General features: G+C 41.9%; 1 protein-coding gene across 2 annotated transcripts in view; it reads left to right on the top strand.

Annotated features, from left to right (window-relative positions):
- Nucleotides 1-27,158, top strand: part of LOC306756473 (glutamate receptor ionotropic, kainate 2-like) — a gene marked incomplete at both ends in the record, with an annotated part of 320,056 nt that overhangs the window by 171,616 nt on the left and 121,282 nt on the right. For both annotated transcript variants that reach the window (XM_079241205.1, XM_079241206.1), the window contains 2 exons: nt 12,974-13,117; nt 14,946-15,053. In XM_079241205.1, the coding sequence (XP_079097331.1) occupies nt 12,974-13,117; nt 14,946-15,053 (252 nt within the window). The remainder of the gene's footprint in view (nt 1-12,973; nt 13,118-14,945; nt 15,054-27,158) is intronic.

The following is a 27,158-nucleotide window of genomic DNA, read 5'->3' as shown; positions in this document are numbered from 1 at the left end:
TATGTGAAGAGGATCCAGAAACACGCCGTCTTCTCTGGACCAAAGCTCATCTAAAATGTTCTGAGTGGAAACCTGGATGAAGATGTGGAATAGTTAGTGGACAGCATGGACGGCGTGTCCTGCAGACTAAAGAGGAGAGGGAGCATCCAGCTTGTTATCAGCCTGCATCTCTGATGGGATGGGGTTGCATTAGTGCCGATGGTTTGCATTGACTTAGGGTGCAATTTTTAGACCATTGTAACTCGATCTCTACCTGCTTCCTTTTAGTCCTACTGTGGATGACACCAATGTTGCTTACCGCAGCCATGCAGCTTACTCTCGACTTTATTTAGATGTTTTGCAAAATGAGCACATATCCTTTAGACTTACTGTTAGTGCTTGAAACAAGAGAGCAGCTGTATGCACTCAAGTGTCCTTCATCCAAGTGAAAACAAGACAGAAATAATTGTATTTGGTTACAAAAAGAAAATATTAAAAGCTGACTTCACAGGTGTTATGAAGAAAAACTCCGATTAGAAATGAAGACATTTTAATTGACCCTGAGCTCAGCTTCAGTAACCATCAAGGCTGGAAACAAATCTGAATCCAATCATCGTAAACAAATACCAAGTGTCATTGTTCTCATGTCCAGGTGGGATTTAGTGAAGTCTTGCCTTCTATAAATCTGTCAGAAAAAAGCTGCCTTTGCTTGTCTTCCTTAAAAATGATGGAAATGATTGTTCTCATAGTTAAACACAAGAAAACAGCAACTAAAGGAGCAGGGAAATAGAAACATGTATTTTGTAAATGTGAAGCACGTGGGGCTGCAGGGAGCTGAGGTAGCGAAGATGTGGGAATTCCTGAGGTCAACATCCAAAGCAGCAAGAAAGGAAGAAACATTAGCAGCAGAGAATCAAAGGTCATTTTTGACCATTGGACGTCAGATGGAAGAGAGCTAGCTACAAGCTGACTGCAGTCATTTCAGTAAAAAACTAAATCCTGCAGGTTTCTACAGAACAAATCTAAACAACATCTAAGCCTTTGGTCTTAAGTAGCAGGTCTAGAAAACATCTGAGGCTTTAATGCGGAACATTTTCATTGGCCTGATTTATTATAAGATGCACTTTGACAGTTAAAGAGTTTTTTTTTTAAGCCCAAACAGTTCTTCAGTATTCCAGTTGGCTTGTTTTCATCTCAACACTTCCAAGTGTTCAACACTGCCGACACATCATATGAGATCAGAAGTGAAAACTGGATGGAAATAAGAGTGGAGCGTGAGGGCATCCAGACTAAGGCTGGTTGGTTAGCACAGATTTTAATCAGTGAGGCTGGTAGCAACAGCAGTGCGGCCCCTGAGGGCCTGGGCATCACAACACATTATAACCCAGCACAAACAGAGGCGCCAAAATGGCACGCCTGAAATAACAGATAACCCTGCCAAATCGCATCATCATCCAACCCGCTGCTGTCTTAATCTGCCTCATCCTCCTGCACTAATGAAGCTAATGGAGGGAATAAGTGACATGTTCTTTTCCTCTCTCTCTCACACAGTCTGTCATTTCTTTAATGACCTTGCTACTGATGTGAGAAAGATGGAAACTCCCGCATTTATCTTAGGGTGTCATTATAAAGAGGAAAACAAATATGAGTGCAGCTATAGATTGTTGAAATGGTGGTGTCAACCTTAATGCTTTCTGTTGCTTCCGAAAGACAGACATCTTAATAAATCAAATGCTAATTTTATACATTTTAGAAGCTTTATCCTTTATGTAACATTATAACAATGAATCAAAGGGCGTGTATTCACAATGTCAGTCATCTTCATAATGTATTTGGAGTAAAAGATCATTTCCTTGAATATAATCACTTTAGACAGGAGACAAATATAAATATTTTCTCTTTCAGTGAAAATGTGAACACTCATTCAGGATCTGATGTGGACCATAGATGCAAATTCTTCTCTGATTGTAAACCAGATGTCTCTTGGTTCAGTTCTCTTCCAGTGTGAAAGCAAATAGAGCACCCAATGAAGCACAGAAGGGATCCCCAACCTGGTCCTCAAGGACCAGTGTCCTGCGGGTTTTCCAAGTGTCCCCGCTGCAACACACCTGATTCAAATCAATGTGAGTTTAGCAGACATTTGCAGAGTCTGACTCTGGTGTGTTCCAGCAGGAACACTTGGAAAACCTGCAGGACACTGGTCTTCGAGGACCAGGGTTGGGGATCCACACACAGCAGCTACATGTGTCAACATCCCTTTATACTGAGCTGATCAGCGTTATGCCATTTCTCTTGGCTGGCCTGGCAAAACCTGCAGCACCGTCCCAGTCTGCCGCTGCGTCTCTGGTTGTCCTTTTGTGTCTTTTGACACTGGCATCTGCTGCCTACCAATCTCATGGCAGAGAGGGACAATGCCACCTGTAGCTAATCATCTTTGTGGGCAAGTCACCTTGCTCACAAAGTCAGATCCACAACTAAGTAACAAATGTATAAAGTTATGAAAAATATAAAACCAAAACATAGGAGCAAGTCTTGCTGTATAGTTCTGTCCACTTTGACATGTGATGAATGAGACATTTTTAGCTCTAACCAATCAATGAGCCAAATTTACTTTTTCGTTCTTCTTGGTTAGTGGTCATGCACCGCCTTAGTGAGCAGCTGTTGCAACTGCTTGACATAGTTTAGGTGTTTTGGTTCGCTGACGTTTTGTGTGGAACAAGAGCCAAACCAAAAAAAGGTGAGAAAGTGTTCAGAATCAACCCAAGTCAAGCTGAACCCTGCTGGTGAACGCCCATTAAGGTGAATAGAGAGCCTTCTGATACCGATGCATCTCCTGCATCCTTTATGTGCAGTATTTGGTCTGTTATCAAAGTCCTTGTGGGTTTTGTGATCCCCCAACACTTCGAATTAGGTATTACCACCATAAATCAAGAAGGGCAATAAGATAGCTAAAGTACAATCACTGAAAGGAGGAAGAAGAATAAGACATTTTAGCTGAAAGAAGGTTGTATGTAAATGATTATAATGCTGTCAACAAAAACACGGTTAATTCCAGTAGACAGCCCATCTTAGAGCCAACAAAGCCAAGATACAAGGCAGACCTGGAGCTCAGTTAACAACCAAGTCTGGGAGTGGTGAGCTAGCCTGGAAGCTAGCAGAACGCAGTCTCAGCAAAGCTGCAGGCGTGACTGGTCTGAGAACCGGCCCTAGTCCTGGAGCTAGCAAACTACATTGTTTTTCTCTAGAAATTTTGTGGTGTTCCTAATGGTGTCGAAAAGGACAGGTCATTGAATGTAAACATTTTGATAATGTACTTATTTGCAAAAGAAATAAAGGCTCAATGTGGAGTTTCTGTCATTTGTCAGTTATGATGCCAGTATGTTACTGGTCTGGCTGACTTGAGATAAAATTGTGCTGATTGTGTTCCCTGAAATAAAATGATTTTTATTGTTCTCATATAGACAGTTAACACCAAAATACTTAAGGTTTCTTTAAAATTCTCATAAAACACCATAGTGTTTTGGCTCGGGTACTGGCCAGTATTGGTACTGGTACTGCTCTTTGACCCTTTGGCCTTGGCTGTTTTTACCCAAACGTCTTCCCATAATGAAATTGGTGGAAATGTGTTGGGATCATCTCTAATGTGAAAGAAAACCAGTCTGTCTGTAGTGACAAGCAGTCGTTAATTGACGTGGCGCCCAAACATTTAAAAAATATAATAATTCCGCATTAGTGGGTGTAAAGTTCCAAATTAAAAGTTAACATACTGCTCCTCATACTCATACTAAAGTCTGTTGCCTTGTGAAAAGAATTTGCTTTTCCTCTGGTTATGATCATCCATCCATTTCTGGCTTCACATTGTCCTATTATAATTATACACCATTGTATATAAAAATCCACCGGCTATTATTTAATATTTTTATTTATTGATTTATTTTGACAAGGGCATTACATTTTTACATCGTCACAAATTTGTAGCTGATGCCATGTACATCTGTCTGTAGGTGGCTAATGCAAAATTTAAGTTTATATGTGTGCTTCAGTAAATCTGAGGTCTTCATGTTGAAAGTTTTTTTTGTAGGTTAGTAGTATTGAAGTACTCTCAGGCTGATTTATTACGTCAGCTGCATATAAATTAAGGACATGGCCATTTTTATCCTGCAGTCTTCAGTGATGTGGTGCTGATTCAACCATTTGCATTGGTACACAGGCTGCCGTCAAATTTCAGCTTTATTCATTAACAAACAAAACAGGCCTTTCATTGAAAAATGACACAATATGTGATGGGCGGCCATCTTGGTTTTGTTTGTGCTGGTGATTAGTGGAGAATGTGCTACACCTACAGAGGTGGGAACGGCTTCATCAATAAAACGTACTTTGGCCAGACTCTCTTCCTCTTTTCTCTTTGTCTAGGCAGCCATTACATCCATCATCATGGTAACGATATTGGGTTAGGATTTTGGGTTTGCAAATTTTTACAACATTGCAAATATTGTCCCACAACCATTCACGGCATTTCACTACTGATATTTAACATGACCATACCCCACTGTAGTTTAGCTTGGTTAATTTCTTTAAATAAAGCAGTTGGTCTTAAAATTTTATCAATGTGTGATTCTTCCTTCCTCTGTGAGCCAAGTGGTAACACATGTGACAGTGGCTTCTTGCTCCATCAGAATATCAGCTGACCATGACTACTGGTACATCTGACACACCTTTCTGCTGGTGGCCAAGCTAACGCACCTTCATGTTGGTCAGACTGAAGCACCTTTCAGGTTACGTATTGATTTAGAAACATTAAGAAAGCTGAAGGTGACAGAGGTATGAAATCAAACCTGTGGTCCATCTGAACGTCATGTTCGCTTTCCACCAGCAACATTTAAAACCATTCTTTTCAAAAATGTTGACAAATTTTCTTATTAAAATTTTGTCTTTTCAAGTCACAGTTTACAAATGATAACAAGGTGAAAACATTCCTCATGATGAGAATCTCTCGTTCTACCACATCATGATGAGAATCTCTCGTTCCACCACATCATGATGAGAATCTCTCGTTCCACCACATCATGATGAGTATCTCTCGTTCTACCACATCATGATGAGAATCTCTCGTTCTACCACATCATGATGAGAATCTCTCGTTCCACCTCATCATGATGAGAATCTCTCGTTCTACCACATCATGATGAGTATCTCTCGTTCTACCACATCATGATGAGAATCTCTCGTTCTACCACATCATGATGAGAATCTCTCGTTCTACCACATCATGATGAGAATCTCTCGTTCCACCACATCATGATGAGAATCTCTCGTTCCACCACATCATGATGAGTATCTCTCGTTCTACCACATCATGATGAGAATCTCTCGTTCTACCACATCATGATGAGAATCTCTCGTTCTACCACATCATGATGAGAATCTCTCGTTCTACCACATCATGATGAGAATCTCTCGTTCCACCACATCATGATGAGAATCTCTCGTTCCACCACATCATGATGAGAATCTCTCGTTCTACCACATCATGATGAGAATCTCTCGTTCCACCACATCATGATGAGAATCTCTCGTTCTACCACATCATGATGAGAATCTCTCGTTCTACCACATCATGATGAGAATCTCTCGTTCTACCACATCATGATGAGAATCTCTCGTTCTACCACATCATGATGAGAATCTCTCGTTCCACCACATCATGATGAGAATCTCTCGTTCCACCACATCATGATGAGAATCTCTCGTTCCACCACATCATGATGAGAATCTCTCGTTCCACCACATCATGATGAGAATCTCTCGTTCCACCACATCATGATGAGAATCTCTCGTTCCACCACATCATGATGAGAATCTCTCGTTCTACCACATCATGATGAGAATCTCTCGTTCTACCACATCATGATGAGAATCTCTCGTTCCACCACATCATGATGAGAATCTCTCGTTCCACCACATCATGATGAGAATCTCTCGTTCCACCTCATCACCATGAGTATCTCCGGTTCCACCTCATCACAATGGGAATCTCCCATTTCACCAAGGCAGGATGGATCCATGTTGTCATGATGTTTGCAGCAGATTCTGATCCTACCATGTGAATGTGGAGCTGAACTGGAGACTCATCAGACCAGCAACGTTTCTCCATCTTCTATTGTCCAGTTCTGGTGAGTCTGTGTGAATTGTAGCCTCAGGTTCCTGTTCTTACTGACAGGAGGGAACCCGCTGTGGTCTTCTGCTGCTGGAGACCATCTGCTTCCAGGCTGGACGGGTTCAGAGATAGTATTCTGCAGATGATAACATCTGGATGTTTTCTCTTCTTCAGACCTTTTCTGTAAACCTTAGAGATGTTTGTGTGACAATCCCAGTAATTACTCAGACTAACAGCTATTCCATGTTCCAAGTCCTTCTAATCTCCTTTCCGGAAATTGAACAGGTGGCTCTGATAAAAACATGCAGGTTCAGTGTGTAGAGGTCTTTTACGTGCAGGAGCTTGTTTTATCTCAGTGTCTTTTAGGAAAGACATACGTCTTTGTTGCATTATTTAAACAGTTTCTATTTAACATTTTAGTTCTGGAAGTTTTTATTCACATGTTTCTGTTTCTTTGCAGATGACTACAGGATTTATCTGTAGTCATTCTTTTTGTTTTTGGGAATTGATGTTTCACTATGAATATAAAAACCTGTCTTTTGCAGTTTTTGAAAAGTGATGTTTTTCCTGGTTTTATTGTGACAGTAAAGTCTACTACATGTTTATTTAACGCCGTTTACCACTGCCAGTCTCCCTCCTTTGTCATCAGCATTGCAGCTAATAGAAAATAATGAACCTTTGTCAGACATCTCTTACAACATTACAAGTCAAAATGTCTGAATAAAAAGACTAAAACTAATTTACATAATTCTGGTTTGACTTGGTAACATTGAAGCAAATCTGCCAATTTTCACAAATGAACATTTCAGAAAGAGCTGAAAGTTTGGACTTTTCTGTTCACAGACGTGTTTCTTAGCAGAAAAAAAGGTGCTGGAGATGTAGAAGGCCGTGCACAGGAATGTCCATCAACAGCAGAAAGATGTAATCCAGATATTAGTTTTTGCTTTTCATGTTGAGAACAGCTGATGAGATGCTGATAATCAGTCCGCCGTGAGAGAAAACAAGAAATGCTTAAATAGGTTTTTACTGGGACACAGTCAGGAAATGTTTCCCCTTCCAGAGATCGTTGGGATCAGGCTGGAAAATCTCTGCGCGCTGGAGCAGGAAACACTGGTGCATGTGGATTTACTTTCCCAGAAAACAGGCAGATTTAATTGAAATAAGAGCATCATCTCATTTTCTCTTCATACTTCAGTGACGACACAGGGAGGTGTAAAGCCCGTCCAAAGTCCTCCTGTCCTTCCTGAAACCGGAGAACTAGCCAGCATGCCACGGATAAAATCATTTATGACGCATCATTCCTGCTTGTGTGTGCAACGCTGAGAATAGCAGAAATAGCTGGTGGCGGTGAGTGACCTAGTCATGACTAAGGCCTCTTACAGAATCCAAAAGACGACAATACACGCTCAGTTTTTAATCCGAGTTGCTGAGAGGAGGGGCTCAGAAAGCCAGCGAGCAGTGAGGGAGGGAGGATACGGAGCTGCTTCGGGGCATCAGTTGAGCGTGAAACCTCCCTCCCACGCTCCCCTCCTTCGACACTTTCTTCCTTTTACCACAGACTCTGTACTTTCCCTGGCGTGCTCCCGAGTGCACTCTCATCTCTCAAGGTGTTTATGTTTCAATCAAAAGAGCCAGAGCAGCGTGACCAGCACTTTCTGCGTGACTAGCAGCCACCATCCTTCACTGCGTTAAGATCAACTATAAAAATGCCTTTTCACCAAAGCCCCCACCCCTTCACCCCACCCATTTTTTTCTTGCTATTACAGGCTTAGACTCTGGAAGGCTGCTTTTGGCCTTGTGTCCCACTTTCTGAGAGAACCTTCAACGTAAATCCATCACTGCCCCCCATGGAAAAATGCTAAGAAAGGCTGTGATCGACCTCTTTCTGTTTGTTCCTTTCTGATTTTTGAACGTGTCACATGAAATCTCATTTATACAGATTTGATCAAATGTGGGTCTCTTCTAGCATAATGTAGCTCTAGTTCTAGCAGAAGTTGTCCTCTATGAATATTTCTGAATGAATCCTTTATTTAATGCTTGTGTAATGGGCTTCATGATGACAGCATGTGCTAAATAATTTAGTCATAATTATGGCTCCTGTGAGGTCCCATTTTACTGTCTGCTTTCCAAAAATCAGGAGGCATCTCAGAGATTATTTAATCAAAATGAAATTGTAACATGTCTTGACTGAATTTGTTCCTGGAAAAACAAACAGGAAAATGTCAGAAGTCAAAGGAAAATGTGTGACACCAAGAATTAAGCAGTTCTGGAGGGAAAAGGGGCTCCGAGCCAGTTCATGAGTGGATGTCGTTGTTGACCGAACAGCTATGATTAACCTGCCGTTATTGATTTCAAAAAGGTTTTGGCTCAAAATTTCACAAAGGATCTTCAAAGCAATAATTTTCAAGAATAAAGAGTTGTGAGTTTAAATCCACAGCTCTTACCAGTTGTAAGCCTGCATTCAGTTCTTCTCTCTCTGTGCAGAAAACGTGCACAACACCCAGCTTCAGCATGGTGAAAAGCTATTCCTTGCCACTTTGTTTCCATGGCGATGTTGACGAGCTGGTTGGCTAGGAGGGGTGGTGGGGGTGGGGGAACCTCAAGCCTCCGAGTCAGGCTCGGGCATTTTAACAATTCATAAAAGTATTGAAATCAATCAGAGCACAGGAGATTTAATAAGTCTCTCATCCAGTCAGAGAGAGAGCGCGAGCGAGAGAGAGAGAGAGAATGAGGTGGGAGAACAGACAGTGTCAGGGGTAATGCTCATATTGGCTGACACAAGGGAAAAGCAGCTTTTAAGGCATTTAGCTTTAATTTCATTCAGGAGTGACATAATTGATTTTAATGAGATGTTTATAGAGTGAAGTGCCGGTGTTGCTAAATCATTTGCAAGTCAGAGCCTGCAGAGACGACAAAGCTCGCTCTGAGGGTGCCAGCAGCCGTCTATCTTCACTCCTCACACCACTGCATTCATGTGGATGCTTGTTTTAATTAAGAGCATATTTTATTCATGAAATACTTGTTTTGGATTGGACTTATTTTTACTGGAAAGCTTTGACCGTGAGCATGCTGCCATGAGCCACAGCTGCCGGCATCTCAGCTGGACGTATGGGGAAAGTTTAAGTCTGCTTGCTGCGGACTTCTGTTGTCAGCAGCACGCTGGGAGTGACTGACATGGTGTCACATTTCTATTAGGAGGTCCTTGTGAGCCTGTGTGGTTTACTGATGAGAGAGAAGATGGCATTTGCATCTGCAGGGGAGGGCATGAGGTTACAGAATAAACTGGAATAAGCTAAAAACAAAACCAAAAAAACTAAACAATAAATAAATTAGAGAATGACTAAATAGTACAAATAAATAAATAGTTGGGGCAAATAAAAATAAATGAATAATCTAAATATATAAATAAATTAGATAATTTTTTTTCAAAAGTCAGAGGTGTCAAACTCTCAGTAGAATTACATAAAAAAAATACTTTAATAGTTATACAACAGGTAGAGAAAATGATATGGATAAATATGTGATTATTATATTTAAATATTTAAACAATAGATTTCTATATGTCTCTATTCAGAAGCCACCTTCCTGGACAAGAACCAGTAAAAGTAACTGGTTCCTGTTCTGCCCACTAACATGCTGACGTGGACGCTGCACGGTCCTCTTTGTCTTCTAACTGCTATTATCAGCAAAATGCTGCTGGTTTGTTTTATGACAACAGTACAGTAAAGTCCCCCCCCCCCCTTCTCAACACACACACACACACACACACAGAAGCCTCTAGCTGACGCCCACACTGCGATGAATTCACGCTCTCTTTGTTTCAACACCTTCCCCTAACACAGATTATTAATACCTGCACTCCTGCGGTCACACTGAGGCCAGTCAGACCTTGTTGAACGCCCCTTCATTGATTCTGATTGATTCTGAAACATTCTGAAACCCTGATATGCAGCTTTACACACTATGTTTGCATGTATATGCAGGAGCACACCCACACACAGCCCATCTGGCATGCGAAGCCGTGCTTGTGAAGCACAGTCAGGGCAGAAATGGTGAAAAATGACGTGTTTCAGAGGAGGTTTTATTCTGCTGACGGGACAGAACCTTCCACACACCCTGGGGCATGATTTCCATGCAACAACTGTGCCGGGCTGTTTTGATTGCTTTTCAATCAAGCGAGACAAACACTAATTTGATTTTTTTTTTCTTTTTTTAAGGAAGTGCAGAATTATAGGCTTCTTTCATGGAGCGTGGATGACTGGCACTTCTCTGATAGCTTCAGCGACACTCCTCTGTTTGGAGCCACTGTTTACTGTCAAGACTTTAATATATAAATATACCAACAGGGATTGAGACAGTGAATTCTGGCAGCACACGCAGACAGACAGCCTGGGAAGTGTTTGTCTGCACATATCGAGCTGCACATGAGAGCTCCTTGTTGTTTATTTCATTAGCCTGAGCGCTGTACTCTGGCTACATGAAATAACATTATTGACACCATGTTTTAACTGACTAGGAGAGAAGCTGTTTCTGCTTCCATCATCAGCGGCTGGTCTCAGCAGGGTCTTAAAACAGGATTGAAACAGTCTGTCCTGAAAACAGAGCAGGCGCCATTTCTGTGGCTCGCATTTTGTTTCGACCATAATGGCTGTGAATTTATCAAACACAGCATTACCTCCAACAAACTGACTTCACTGCCCACGCTGTGCATGCATTATGTGTTGTTTAGGTCGACAGCCTGTTTTACAATTCCACATAGAATCATGAATCAGTTTTTGTTGTAATTTATAATTTATTTAATTTATTCATATATTTGATTATTAACAGTTTGATGGCAAAATATTTGATATAACATATCCTGAGAAAAATTTGTGGATTGCAAGAAAGAATAAGTTTATAATGAGAATCTCCCGTTCCACCTCATCACCATGAGAATCTCCCGTTCCACCTCATCACCATGAGAATCTCCCGTACCACCTCATCACCATGAGAATTTCCCGTTCCACCTCATCATGATGAGAATCTCCCGTTCCACCACATCACCATGAGAATCTCCCGTTCCACCTCATCACCATGAGAATCTCCCGTTCCACCTCATCACCATGAGAATCTCCCGTTCCACCACATCATGATGAGTTTCTCCCGTTCCACCTCATCACCATGAGAATCTCCCGTTCCACCTCATCACCATGAGAATCTCCCGTTCCACCTCATCACCATGAGAATCTCCCGTTCCACCTCATCACCATGAGAATCTCCCGTTCCACCTCATCACCATGAGAATCTCCCGTTCCACCTCATCACCATGAGAATCTCCCGTTCCACCACATCATGATGAGTTTCTCCCGTTCCACCTCATCACCATGAGAATCTCCCGTTCCACCTCATCATGATGAGAATCTCCTGTTTCACCTCATCACCATGAGAATCTCCCGTACCACCTCATCACCATGAGAATTTCCCGTTCCACCTCATCATGATGAGAATCTCCCGTTCCACCACATCACCATGAGAATCTCCCGTTCCACCTCATCACCATGAGAATCTCCTGTTCCACCTCATCACCATGAGAATTTCCCGTTCCACCTCATCATGATGAGAATCTCCCGTTCCTCCTCATCACCATGAGAATCTCCTGTTCCACCTCATCACCATGAGGATCTCCCGTTCCACCTCATCACCATGAGAATCTCCCGTTCCTCCTCATCACCATGAGAATCTCCTGTTCCACCTCATCACCATGAGAATCTCCCGTTCCACCTCATCACCATAAGAATCTCCCGTTCCACCTCATCACCATGAGAATCTCCCGCTCCACCTCATCACCATGAGAATCTCCCGTTCCACCTCATCACCATGAGAATCTCCCGTTCCACCTCATCATGAGGATCTCCCATTCCACCTCGTCACCATGAGAATCTCCTGTTCCACCTCGTCACCATGAGAATCTCCTGTTCCACTACGTCCCAAAGCTGCTCTGCTGGATGTAGATCTGGTGACTGTGGAGGCCGTTGGAGGACAGTGAAGTCATCGTCATGGTGGATGTAGGAGCCATATTATAAGTCATGAATGTCTGTGAATATGCTGATGTGTGCAGGCTTGATTGGCACTTGGGTGGAGGGTGTGTCACTTTGGGTGTGAACGCACACATTACAAATAGTTGCACTCACCTGAGCGCATTGTTTTGGCTGTTAGGATGCAGAAGTGGGGTGAGCACGGGAGTAAACTTTTCGTTGACGACAATTAGATATTTTTGCTCTGCGTATTGTTTGTTCATTGTAATTTCTTTAAAGTAACTATAAAAATAAACAAACGCAATAAGGAGAACATACATCTTAGTGCGCGTCATCAATATCTCCCGTGTTTAGCCTGCAGTGGCTAAGTAGATAATGGCCTTAGACAGTTAGCCGCAACAGTGGAGATGATGTGAGCTTTGTGACATGGTGCATCATCCTGCTGGAAGTTTCCATCAGAAGATGCTACACTGTGCTCAGAAAGGGACGGACATGTAAGGAGAGCCCATTGATCCTGATGTTGGATCCATGTTGTCCTGATGTTTCCAGGAGATCATGTTGTGTTTAGAGTTGGTCTTCTGCTTGTCTTGGTTGGAACCAGTGCTTTTTGGACATCCTGTTTCCTTTTTATCATTATTTTCCACTGATGATCTTGTCCAACATGCAGAAGAAGAATCAACACGCTGGCATCTCCATGTCTGAGCCCATCACTGATACTGATATGTTTCTGATTATGAAAGGATCTGTGCTGGCAGTGTTGATCTGTCATGTGTTGTTCCTTGTGATAATGACATTCTGTTTCTCCCCCCGTCTTGGTTTGCAGACGGACGCCGCTCTGATGTACGACGCCGTGCACGTGGTGGCCGTGGCTGTGCAGCAGTCTCAGCAGATCACTGTCAGTTCACTGCAGTGCAACCGACACAAGCCGTGGCGCTTCGGGAACCGCTTTATGGCCCTCATCAAAGAGGTAAAGGGTAGTTGCTCTGTTTTCACATCTGCAGCACCTTCACCAGAACACACTCATAGCAGTGGACAGACACAGAATGTACACCAGGCTGAGGCAGTCAAGACGGGGAAACAAATGAAAATTATTTATCTTTGTATTTATTTATATGGAAATCATTTTCCTTCTGTGTGTATGAAGTCGTCAGAGTCCCTGGAGGAGTTAAAGCCATTTTGAACCTGTACTTTGAATTTTTACATAAATCTTTAATGCAGAACAAAAACAAAATAATAAAACATTTCAGTAATTTCCCCGACGTCTGCAGGTTGGATGAGCAGCTGCCTCCATCTTTTCCCTCTGACCTGCGGTATAGGCTCAATGATTATTCCCATATTATTCATAATCATTTTTACATAATAATCATCCAGAACAACAAGAAGTAAATTCCTACAAGTAAATAAATTTCCATTGGACATGTTAAGAAAATCCATATGCTTTGCGATGCACCAGACGGCTGTTTCCGGAGAGCGAAAACTTCTCACACTGATGCTGAAAACATTTGACGGAATAAATCAAACTTGACCTGAAAAGGAAAACAATGAAATATTCACACACGCGTTTGACAGTTTTAATTTTTCTGTCAATGTGATTTTTATTTTAAACTGTTGTGTGTGGAGGGGCGGGGCTTATGGGGCAGCTGGAGGGGCGGGGCTTATGGGAGTCCATCTCTTCTCCATGCCGGATGTTCAGTGATATCCTAGATTCCATTGTTTTTCAGAATTTGCTTTCAAAGGGAAATTTTGAAAGGATTTAATTTTTCAAAATGGAGAACTTATCATGTCCAAAAATTTTACTTTAAAATGTATTAATTTTAATTTAAAAAAAAAAAAAAAAGTTACATAAAATTCCTTTCAAGCTGATCGATGACTAGGTTGCCCATTCTTGAGCACTTGAAATCACAAGACACCTGGAATGCACCATTAGAACATCATACATCAATACGACACCATGTGGTTCAATCAAAACACCAGTACCACAGACATGTCTCTGTTTTACTGAAAACTGGAAAAAAAAATTACTAACTAGGTTTGGTTTTATGTGTTTGGAAAAAAAGAAAAAATTAACCTCTTCTTGTGAATGTTTGTGACTGTGGATGTAATTAAGTGACTTTGTGCTTCGCTGTTTACCTGTTTGTAATAATTAAAAAATCACAAGGCTCCTCCTGACAGAAGTTGCATAAACAGCAGGCCGCTTCTGGGATTGAGGATTTTGTAGAGACAAGTATGTTGCAGAGGCTGGTCTGCAGTAAGTAAAAGTACTTCTAATCATCTCTGTGAGGTCACATATCCTCAGTTTGTGAACAGCTCTAGTATAAATGCAGAAGGACTCAGACAGCAAGTCAAAGCAGCATGGCGAATGCTCTCAAGCAGCTGAATGAGTAACTTCCAGATCTGAGGCTCCACTCACTGAACCAAAGATAGGCCCTGAAGTCCCTGACTTCCAGTCACAGAAGCTCTGTGATGATTTGCTGTGCCAGATACGCTCTGAGCCACTTTCATGCTGCACTATTTTCAACCACAGCCCTAAATATCTGTAAAGATAGGGTAATTGCTTCCTCACTGTTACAAATGCAGTCTCACTTTTTCTTTAACACCTTGATGCAGGGAAATCTGCGCAAACAGAGAGAAAAGGGACTGGGTTTTTTTTTTTTGGTTTTTTTTTTATTTTATTTTTTTTACAGTATTTTTCCACAGCGCTGACATCTAAAAGCTTATTTGAAAGCCCAGATTCACACTTGACGCTTTGGTTGGTCGTCTGTGATATTCCTCCAGCTGTCTCCCTCTGTCTGCAGGCTCACTGGGACGGTCTCACTGGGAGAATCTCTTTCAACAGGACCAACGGCCTGAGAACAGACTTCGACCTGGATGTCATCAGTCTGAAGGAGGAAGGACTGGAAAAGGTTGTCTGCTATTGATATATATCTATATATATATATATATATATATAAAAACAAGTGCTTAGCTACATGATCATACATGTATTCTCTCAAAGGCTTTGAGTTTACTGATTAAATGCAGCATGGTTTACTAATACCTACACTTAACATGCGGTGAAGGGGATGGAGGGAAAACACACCAAAAGATGAAAACAAACTGATAGAATAGTAAACGTACATTTCACTTAGTCTGCAACAGGATCGTCACAAGGAGTTGGTCCAAAATGCTGTGAAAGAATAAATAAAAAATTAATGCAAATCTTTTTTCCTCATCAAAAGTTGTTCTGATAGCAAATATGATAGCTAGAGGGGAAAGAGAAGACTGCTGCTATTATGTGATGTCCCATCCTCGTTGTCATTTCTGCCTAACAGGAAGTGGTGGTCAACCAGCTAACTGAGTGTGTGTAGAAAACGTTTGTGTTGTGTTTGGTTGTTTTAATGATCCTGATCATTAAAACGATTTAATCCTGAGACTGATTCCTTCAAGGCTCCTCATGTAGTCATAAAAGAAGGTTAAAGAATCCAAGGATTTCATGACAAGCTGTAGAAATTAGTGTCTCATGAACCTTTGGTTGTGATCCGACACGATCGGCGCTCAGATCATGTTGCAGATTATTTGGTTAAATGAAATGAAATGAAATAAAAAATACTTTTTTAATCCCCAAAGGGAAATCCAATATTGTAGTATATAATAATGATTAATTTGAGGAAGTCTTGAGGCTGATGGCTGCTGGCAGGAATGATCTTCTGTATCTTTCAGTCTTACATCGGACCTGAAGAAGCCTCTCTCTGAACACACTTTGTTGTTTCTTCACTGTGTTGTGGAGAGGGTGTGAAGAATCCTCCATCATCTTCATCAGCTTGTGCAGCATTCTTCTTTGGACAATCAGCTCCAGCGGCTCCAGAGTTACTCCAAGCACAGAAGCAGCTTTCTGGATCAGTTTGTTGATTCTCTTCAAGTCTCTGGTTCTGATGCTACTACCCCAGCAGATGCTGCAAAGCTGACTGCACTCTCCACAACAGACTTATAGAAGATATGCAACATCTTGGTGCAGACGTTAAACCATCTCAGCTTCCTTAAGAAGTACAGTCTGCTCTGACCTTTCTTGTAGATGTAGTATAGCAGTGTTGCATTTCCAGTCCAGTTTGTTGTCCAGCTGAACTCCAAGATACTTGTATTCCTCCACCACCTCCACCTCCTCTCCCAGGATGGAAACAGTGCTTTGTTTATTCTTCTTCCTCCTGAAGTCAACAATCATCTCTTTTGTTTTGCTGCTATTTAATATGAGATGATTGTCACCGCACCATTTAACAAACTGACTGACCAGTTCTCTGTACTCTGCTTCTTGTCCATCCCTGATACACCCCACAACTGCAGAGTCATCAGAGTATTTCTGCAGATGACAGGACTCAGAGTTGTACTGGAAGTCTGAGGTGTACAGAGTGAAGAGGAATGGCCAGAGTACAGTTCCTTGTGGTGCACCAGTGCTGCTGACCTCCATCTCAGACACACAACCTTTCAGTCTCACAAACTGGGGTCTGTTAGTGAGGTAGTCATAGATCCAGGTGGTTGTGGAGGTATCCACCTGGAATTTATAGAGCTTCTCACATAACAAAGCAGGCTGAATGGTATTAAAAGCACTGAGAAATGAAAGAACATGACCCTCAGAGTGCTGCCTGAATGGTCCAGATGAGAGTGTGCTCTCTGGAGCAGGTATATGATGGCATCTTCAACCCCAAGTCCATTACGATATGCAAACTGGAATGGGTCCTGAGAGGTGTTTACTTGCTTGTTGAGGTGAGCCAGTAAGAGTCTCTCCAGGACTTTCATGATGTGAGATGTCAGGGCAACTGGTCTGTAGTCACTTGGTTCAGCTGGTTGTGTTTTTTAGGCACTGGAACAAGGCAGGAGGTTTTCCACAGCACCGGGACTCTATTTTGTCTCAGACTGGTGTTGAAAAGGTGCTGGAGAATCGGACATAGTTGTTTTGAGCAAATCTTGAGAACTCTGGGACTGACACCATCTGGACCTGCAGCCTTGTTCTGGTTCAGTTTCTCAAGTTGCTTCTTAACCTGATTGCAGGAGACAAACAAGGTGGAGGTCTCAGGATGTCCTGATGTGGAGGGAGATGAAGCTGTGTTCTGGTCCATGACTGAGCTGCAGGGTGACAGATTGGAGGCGTGACAGGAAAGCAGTGGGCTTATGGAGGGTGTGTGGTCTGTTGGGCTGGAGGTAGGGGGTGAACTGAACCTGCTGAAGAATATGTTCAGCTCATTAGCTCTGTCCAGACCTCCATCAGGCTGGTCCCCCTTTAACTTGAAGCCGGTGATCTTCTTCATTCCAGACCACACATCCCTCAGGTTATTCTGCTGGAGCTGACTTTCTAACTTCTTCCTGTTGTCCTCCTTGCACTTCTTAGTTTGGGTTTTAAGTTGTTTTTGTGTTGCCCTCAATAACTCCCTGTCTCCATCCCTGAAGGCTTTCTTTTTGATGTTCAGCAGCTTTTTCAGGTCACTGGTGATCCAGGGTTTGTTATTGGGGAAGCACCTCACTGTTCTTGTTGGGACGATGCTGTCCACACAGAAGTTTATGTAATCTGTCACACACTCAGTCATGGCGTTGATGTCGTCTCCATGAGGTTCACAGAGGACGTTCCAGTCTGTAGCCTCAAAGCCTCCTCTAAGAGCATCTTCAGCTTCAGCAGACCAGATTTTGATAGTCTTTGTGATGACTGGTTGCTGCTGAACGATGGGCTTGTAGGTGGAGGTGAGAAGAACCAGATTATGGTCGGATCTTCCTAAAGGAGGCAGGGCAGAACAACTGGATCCATTATTCATATTTGCAGAAAATAAGTCCAACATCTTATTTTCTCTGGTGGAGCAGCTGACAAACTGCTGGAATGTTGGTAGAGTTGCAGAGAGGGAGACGTTGATGAAGTCTCCGGAGATCGCCATGAATGAGTTTGGATGCTGTGTTTGTAGCCGAGCAACGACGGAGCTGATGACATCACAGGCTGTGTCTGGTGCGGTACCAGGTATTATATAAACCGCTACCAGAATAACACAGGTAAACTCTCTGGGTAAATAATATGGACGGAAGCTCACAGCTAACAGTTCAATGTCCCTTGTGCATATCTTCTCCTTGACAGTAACATGTCCAGGATGACACCAACGCTGGTTAACCAGCATTGCAATTCCACCACCCTTTAGCTTTCCGCTGTGTTGTCTACTGCGGTCTGCACGGACCGTTTTAAAGCCCGGTACAGACACATTACAGTCAGGGATGTGTTCATGCAGCCATGTCTCGGTGAAGCTCATAATACTGCACTCTCTGTATCTTTTCTGAGACCTTGTTAGCATCTCGAGCTCGTCCGTTTTGTTAGCTAGCAATCTCACATTACCCATGACGATGGTCGGGAGAAATGGTTTAAATCTCCATCGCTATTTCCGCTCTCTGAATCCCGCTCTGCATCGTCTTCTCTTTCTTTTCAACTCCATTGGGATTTGATGTGTTGTTTCGCTGATAATCCTGATTTGGGAGAGCTTAATCAGTTGATCCCGATTGTAAACAAGTCTTTCGTTGCCATGGAGACTCATCATAACAAGCCTTGAAAGAGCAAAAATATGCAGAAAAATCTTCCTTGCAGCACATCCTACGAACAGGCATGAAATCCTCAGAAAAAAAATACCTAATTTGAGGTAATATCTTTGTGAGAAGACTAAAAAAAACAAGATAGCAAGTCAGAGCTACTACAATTAGCTGCCAACAGATGGCACAATCTAGAATGGAGATTAAAGGTTTGGATATCACTTTCCCTCAGTTGGTTGGTGTTTTTTTCTGTTACAAAAGTAAAAAAACGCCGTATAGGGCCAGAAACAATGCAGTATTTCTCATGAAGGGTCATGATTCCAACTTCTTTCATCCATTTACTTATCAACAAATTGTAAACTTCCAAGATTTTTTAGGTTTTCACCTGCTGAACTGTGTAGAAGTGGTTCTCAATGTGATAATAAAAATAATCTTTTTTTTTGTTCATTGTTAACAGTTAATATTATGGTAACAGCAGCTAAATTGTCAAAATGTATGGGATAACTAGAACATTTCTGAAGAAATCTTGATGTGTGGCAGTGCAGCTGTTGGCATACCTGCATGAAGGCAGCCATGACAGAGCGAGGACACTGCTCTGTGACTGGTTGGTGTAATGACGAAGCTGGCCCAAAGGAGTGTGATTAAAGGGCTGCAGACACGGACAAGAAGACACAGCAACAGTGTGATGCATAGCATGTTTCTGAGAGAGTGAATGAGGGGAGACATGCACTGAATGACAGTACTAAATAAAAACCCATAAAAACTGAATTGTTGATTAAATGAATCCTGTTCCTCCAAAGTTCTAGAGACTAATCTGAGCCAATGCTGAAAGTAGACTGCTGCCGTTTTAGTAGCAGTATGTATGTGTCTGCAACATGTCATTCTATTGAGAATTTGGTCACGTTTAGCTTGATGCTACTTATTGCTGAACACTGTTCAGGGGATCTGAGAGGACATGCTGTTATTGGTTGTTCTAACAGTATCAGCCCAAAGACCTCCAGGTCTACTCAGAGTCCCTGTCAAAGACCTCCAGGTCTACATCGATTCCCCCTCTAAGACCTCAAGGTCTACATATAGTCCCTGTCTAAGACCCTCAGGTTTACATGAATTCCCTGTCAAAGGCCTCAAGGTCTACATAGAGTCCCTGTCTAAGACTTCCAGGTCTACATAAAGTACCTGATTGATACCTGTACAGAAAGTATCCATCCTAGATGGATGGATGATTAGTTTTGCCTGTTGATCCAATTCTGGAAAGATCTAAACCACCCCTCTCAATCCAATTCTTTCCGATCAAGGCCAGTTGGATCGGCTGCGGTATTTATGTGATGCACTTTTTTGCTGACTGGACCTTTGATTGGATTAAAAGTGTTCCATGTAAACATAGCGACACTACATGAGTGAGGGCTAAAAGTATTCATTCCCAACAACTAAGCACTGTTAGCGAATGAAACGTTGTACCAGAACCGTGAACCAGAAGGGTTGGAGGAACGCACAGAAGTAATTTAGTTTACCATAATTTGAACATAATGTAAATAGTGGCAAGGTAAAAACACAAGAATTGTGTGAGAATTCAGTTTTTTAATGGGAGGGAAAGAATGCTTTCTGATGCATGGAGCAACGTCCCAGCGCCTTTGCACCGGATGGTCACATGAAGCCGACTCGAATTCCTCCATTTCAATACATAATTTGTGCACGTACACAGGGAAAACTCTGAGCATGAAACACTTGTTAAAGAAATTTTCAGAATACTTTTTGGCCAGATTTAAAGTGTTGCAGGGATTTTGGGCAGTTTTCAGATTTTCCCTAAAACGTGAACTGTGATTGTCCAAACACAAGAGCTAGTCTATAAAAAGGTTTTGTTCAGTCCAGAGTCGTGACGGTCACGAACAAACCGAATCTTTTGAACGGCTCATAAAGATGAACAATGGAAACCAAGTTGCGTTTGTTTGGGAGTAGTTTTTGCCTCCCTCTCTATTTCTCTTTCTTTCTTTCTTTCTTTCTTTATCTCTCTCTCTCGCTCTCTCTGTTGGCTCTTGACTGTGTGCTTCATGACTGCCGCTCGTGCTACAACAACATCATCAATCTGTAAATCCGGTTCCGGTGGCCCAGTTTTCAAAATAAAACTCTTGTTCAGGTAGTACAATTACAATTGTGTTACTGACCAACAACTAATTATTTTTACAGCACCTTTCATCTTCATTATAAGCTTTTGATATACACTCCCAGTCAAAAGTTTGTACATAGTTTCCCATTGGAGTTAAAGGAAAAGTGTGTCTATACTTTTGGCTGGTAGTGTATAAGTTTAAAATAATGTTTTAAAGGGCTGCACAGTGGCATGGTGGTTAGCACTGTGGCCTCACAGCAAGAAGGTTGCTGGTTTGATCCTTGGCTGGGGCAAGGTTTGGTCAGTGACCTTTCTGTGGGAAGTTTGCATGTTCTCCCCATGTCTGTGTGGGTTTTCTCAGGGTACTCTGGGTTCCTCCCACCATCCAAAGACATGCATGTTAGGTTGATTAGTTACTCTAAATTGCCCATAGGAGTGAGTTCTGTGTGGCCCTGCAATGGACTGGTGAGCTGTTCAGGGTGTACCCTGCCTGTCGCCCAAAAAGACTGCTGGAATAGGCTCCAGCTTCTCTGCAACCCTTCATTGGACTAAGCGATCAGGATCATGAATGATTATTGTTTAGAGTTTTTCTGTGTTGTTAAAAACGTTGTGTGCAAACTTTGCACTGAAAGCTTTTGCATGGAACTTGATTGTAGCCTGCTTTGTCTTTATTGTGTATTTACTAGTGTTTAAATGTTGCGTGAATAACATCAGTGCAAGTAGTTTTACACACATACACACAATTTATACAAAGGGCAAATAATGATCTGTCAGCTCTGAGGGATATGGCCGTGCAATATTTACAATAAATCCATAACAATAAATCTTGTCCACACATGTCAAATTAAGTTAAATATTTCAGAATAATTCAAACTTAAATATTGTTGGGAAATCTGATTACAAAATTATTCTGATCTAAGTCCCAGCCCATCATTCCTCCCTGTGATTATTTACAGGATAAAAATAATTAAACTCATGCTAGCTTCTTCGAAGTAAATAAATATAACAACATACCAAATGAGCCAAGTTTTTGAACGGCTCTATGAAATGAAATGATCCCAAAAGATCCAGCTCCCTTCAAAGAGCCATTAATCCCATCACTATGTCAGTCCCTTAAGATTGTACCTTTTTAAACTGAATTATGGTACTAGGTAAAAGGAGACCACAGCCGGCTATGTTCTTTTTTTTTTTAGCTCATTTCAGCCAAATCCTGTTCATACCTATTAGATAAAGTCGTATTTTTTTTGCAAATGACGTAAACATCCTAAGACTTTTTCCAGCACAAAAGTAACAAGGTGACAGTAATAGGTTTGTGTTGTGGTGGTAGCGATTACTCTTACAGTATTATTGACAAATTTTTCTTTTTTTTTTTCTTTGCCATTTGGTGGAACAGACAGTTACTGTGGGAGAACTCAAATCAAAGCTGTGAAAAATACTAAGACAACATCACAACATTGCCTGTTTAGGTTTGATTGACCATCACCCTGTTCACTGGAAGACTGTCACACAACCGGTTACCAGCAATAGATAGAACAGAAAATTCATCGCCATGGCAAAGAATGAGATGACGTACAGTAATATATATGTCAGGACATCTTGCCTTATACACTGTGTTGTTTTCTACTGACAGCATAATCTTCAGAATATAAAATTTTCCTTTTAATTCAATTGTCCAGGAAAAGGAGTAGATTTGCTTAAACAACTTTTTTGGTTAAGTTACTGCCCGGTTAGCGTCAGTTGAAATGAAAGTCGTAGGTCCAGTTGAACAGAAAACAACAGCAACGACTTTGTAGACACCAGCTCCATTCAAGTCCTTGTTGTTGTTTTAAAACTTTTTGGCTTATGATGAATCCAAATCCAAGGTTCAGAATAGAGATAGGTGTTAAATGAATGACAAGTGCACTACATCGTTTTAAGTTCTTCATTTTTGTTTGAAAGAATTAAATGATTGTGCACGGCCAGTGCTCCAAAGGGCTTCATTGACCTTGTTGCTGGGAGATTTGTGATACATCTGCAAAGCTTTGCTGAGAGCTCCACTGCCAGTGAAAATAAATTGGACCCATCCATCCAAGGAGCACATCTGACTTGTGATGTTTACTATCATTAAAACAAAACAGGGCCTTTTTCTTTAACTCTATTCTATAAGGCTAAAAACAGAGAAAGGTGGAGGGATAACATGATGAAGGCTGGGATTGAAATTCAGGACATTCTCAGTGTTTCACACAGGAGTTCACTCATCCACTAAGGCAGCATTCATGTCAAATTCAAATTATGAAAACTTTGGAAGGAAATTGCCCCTATTATGTATTTTGACAAGGAAAAAAGAGCAAGTTTGATATCTATACCAAAGACATATTTTGGTGGAGTTTACTCTTACATGTAAATGAGAAAGAAATACATTTTACACATCTTCCCTGACCATGTATACAGCATGTAGCATCCTGTTATATGGTTTATTTTTTCATAAATTGGCTAAAGCCTCAGTATATTTCTCCATTTTATATTTTTGTAAAATGTTTGTAGTAATGGCTGCAGTTTCCCAAGTTTTATTAGTTAACCAATTCGATGTTACTCCTGATATCTGTGTCAGTGAGGACCAGCAAATCTTTGTTCAGCGGGAGCAAACTGATAACCTACAAGGTGAAAGGTGGCCGTTTTCTTTTCTTTTTTGATAGGAAAAAAATACGAGAGAAAGAAAAAAGAAAGAAGACGTAAAAAAAAAAAAAAAAGTGGGAGTTCATATGCTGCAGCCAAGAATTGTGAGGTTGTCCAAGTTTGTTTAGAGTTCTTTGTGTGCATGAACCGAGAAGAAAAGGTGGTGGAGCCAGGTTAGTTTTTTTCAAGATGTTTTAAAAAGGAGGCTACACCACGAGGCTACACTATGTGTCTGGCATTGTGCTGGAACCAGAGACTCTGAGTGGAGGCGTTATTGTGCACCAACTTCCGGAGTGAGTATGGAAACAAGGAAGTACTGGACAGATGGAAAACTTATTAAATGAGTGTTAAAACTCATGTCATTTTATGAACCCTATTAGTGTGTTTCGAGTTGCTATGCACACTGCTGCGGGACGAGGTGGTCAGGACTCCCCTCTGCACACCATCATTACACCGGCCACTCTGAAGCTACGGGCGGGCAAAAGTACAGGTTGGGTTCCTTTCAGCCCACCTGCTCTGGCATCAACAGCATCACAACGTTCTAAAAATGTACTAAGTGCTCTATGGTCAGCAGTGAGTACAGATTCCTTTTCCTGGTAGGATTTCCATATTAGCTCCAAGAAACTTGTGCCAACATGTGGTACCAGAAACTGAAAAGAACCCGGGCCCTGGTTAATTTTACTTCAGTATTTTATTTCAAATATTTGTCCACAGTAAGTCTCATAGTTAAGCTCACACTGTTGTCACCGTAGCTGGTCTGACCTTTGTGTTTCAGGAGTAGTGTCACATTCCAAGATTTAGCAATTTGGTCAGTAGAGCCAAAAGTAACAAACTTTTATATCAGAGTAGGCCCTCACAATTTCAAGGGTGTGTAATTGGAATTGAGTGGTGGGCTTGCAGGTGGCAGAAATGGTCCCTTTCAAAAATCCAATAATACTAAACCTAAACATCATGAATGGTCAGGTGACACCACCTTCTGACCCAATAGACCTTTTTTAATTTAGCATCTTTCACAGGATTACTGAGGAGGTGCTGCCAACTGTACCTGGTAGAGGAAAACTGTTGGTGCTGCAGAAGCTTGCACACACAAGGAAGTAGTAACGCTAACATGTAGCATACCACAATGACAGGGAGAAATTCAGCTAATAGACTCTGTTAAGGATTGGCATCCAAATCAAACACAGTTCAAACCCCAAGCAGTTATATGGAAATGAGAATAGCACTGTTCACTTCCGTGCTTTAGATAATTTCTCCACTTCAAGCAAACCACTCAAACAAAACGTTGTTTGAAACAGACTGCTGATGACAAAGACAAAGACAGTTCTGACACAAGGCCAGCTCTAGGAAGGCATACAGGAGTGGGCAGGCAGGGCATTTAAATGGGGCATCATCATGCTTCAGCTTTTTTTGACATTATTCTTGAGTGAAGAATAATAAGAAGTGTGAAGATACGGATTGCACTTCATCAGGCCTCTAACCAAAGACCTGTCCAGCTTGGGTGTCCCACCAGAAACTAAAGCTCCTGCTGGTATAACTCCCAGGGTCACTGAGGAATGCACACCCCCTGACCTCAATATGGTGGCAATCCCTCAAGGGGAAACTGAATATAAAAATGATAAACATATTAAAATAAGAAGAACATAACAAATATCAATCATCAAAATTTTAACAACATAACAAATGTCTGTTTAGTAAGCCAAATAATAATAAACCAAACTAAACTGCTCAAAATAATAAAGGGAAAACTTAAACAACACAATATAACAACAAGTCAACAGTGGGTCAGTAATGGTGTGGGGGGGCATTTCTTTGGAGGGCCGCACAGCCCTCCATGTGCTCGCCAGAGGTAGCCTGACTGCCATTAGGTACCGAGATGAGATCCTCAGACCCCTTGTGGGACCATATGCTGGTGCGGTTGGCCCTGGGTTCCTCCTAATGCAAGACAATGCTAGACCTCATGTGGCTGGAGTGTGTCAGCAGTTCCTGCAACACGAAGGCATTGATGTTATGGACTGGCCCGCCCGTTCCCCAGACCTGAATCCAGCTGAGCACATCTGGGACATCATGTCTCGCTCCATCCACCAACACCAAGCTGCACCACAGACTGTCCAGGAGTTGGCGGATGCTTTAGTCCAGGTCTGGGAGGAGATCCCTCAGGAGAACATCCACCGCCTCATCAGGAGCATGCCCAGGTGTTGTAGGGAGATCATACAGGCACGCGGAGGCCACACACACTACTGAGCCTCATTTAGACTTGTTTAAAGGACATTACATCAAAGTTGGATCAGCCTGTAGTGTGTTTTTCCACTTTCATTCTGAGTATAACTCCAAATCCAGACCTCCATGGGTTGATATGTTTGATTTTCATTGATAATTTTTGTGTGATTTTGTTGTCAGCACATTCAGTTATGGAAAGAAAAAAGTATTTAATAAAAATATTTCATTCATTCAGATCTACAACGTGTTACTTTAGTGTTCCCTTTATTTTTTGAGTAGTGTATTAAACTAACGGTGTGTTCAGACCAAACGCGTTTTGAGGGTCAAAAACACTGAACGCTCGACGCTGGTCACTAAAATGCCACTTTTGTGTCCGCCACTCAAAACGCTCCTGATGCTGCTGCCGCGTCTGCCGCTTGTCTGGAGCGAGCGGCAAACGTGGCGGAAAAGAGAGAGGGAAAGGCGGCGCTTTTCTTCCGGTCAGTCTGAATGATGGCGGATTCAGTAGAGAGACGGCATGGTTTTATTTAATGAATAAAGCTAGAGAACGATCGTAGGGCAGTGATAGTCACTGTTAATGCAACAAGAGCCGCACTCAGCAGAGCGCCCCCAAACAAAGCGTTGCTAGGCAACATGTCCTGCTACATTGCCAAATCAGTAACATTCAGCTTTTTAGCAAGGAATGGTTATCCTAAATATTGCACGGAGTAATGACATCTCAGCCCCGTGTCTGGGTTCACCACAGAAATCCTCCAGGAGCTGCAAGCTGGTCGCTCTGATTGGTTGACGCCCCGCGTCAAGCGGCAAAAGTTGAGCTTTGCCCATCTCTGGCTTTGGACACTCAGCTAGTGAGGGGGAGAAATCTGACACCCAGATTGGCTGCTTGTCAACTCATTTGCATACTAAACGCTGATTGGTTGTTCACTGGTAGGAGAAAGAGGGGGTCTCGCCATGCTGTGCAACCAGCACGTAGCTCTGTGCAGAGCGAAGAGAGGGTTTAGGTAGGTTATGCATTTTTGGTGGATTTGATTTGAGGGGGCAAGGTGTTTGTTTTAGGAGGCGTTGCCCCCTCTTTGCCCTGCCTAAAGCCGGCCTCTTTCTGACATGATTTTGTTTTTCATTTTCAATACTTTACTCTGTTGTAAACAGATTTCTTATAATTTATGCACCATTATCTGTGTTAATAAGAGAATGTTATGTGTTCATCTCATTGTGCATTGCACATTCATGACAATGCAGATATTCCATTCTATTCTATTCTATTCTATTCTATTGTGTGTCACTGCGATGGACTGGCAAGCTGTCCAGGGTTTACCCTGCCCTCGCCCAAAGACAGCTGGAATAGGCTCCAGCTTCCCCGCGACCCTGAATTGGATTAAGCGGTTTGAAAAATGAATGAATTAATGTATTCTATTCTATTCTATTCTATTCTATTCTATTCTATTCTATTCTATTCTATTCTCAAGCAGCTTATTTAGTTGTTTGCAGAGGATACACATTAAAG

The sequence above is a fragment of the Telmatherina bonti genome, assembly GCF_933228915.1.
Source record: "Telmatherina bonti genome assembly, chromosome: 5".
NCBI lineage: Eukaryota > Metazoa > Chordata > Actinopteri > Atheriniformes > Telmatherinidae > Telmatherina > Telmatherina bonti.
This window is presented reverse-complemented; position numbering and strand designations above follow the sequence as displayed.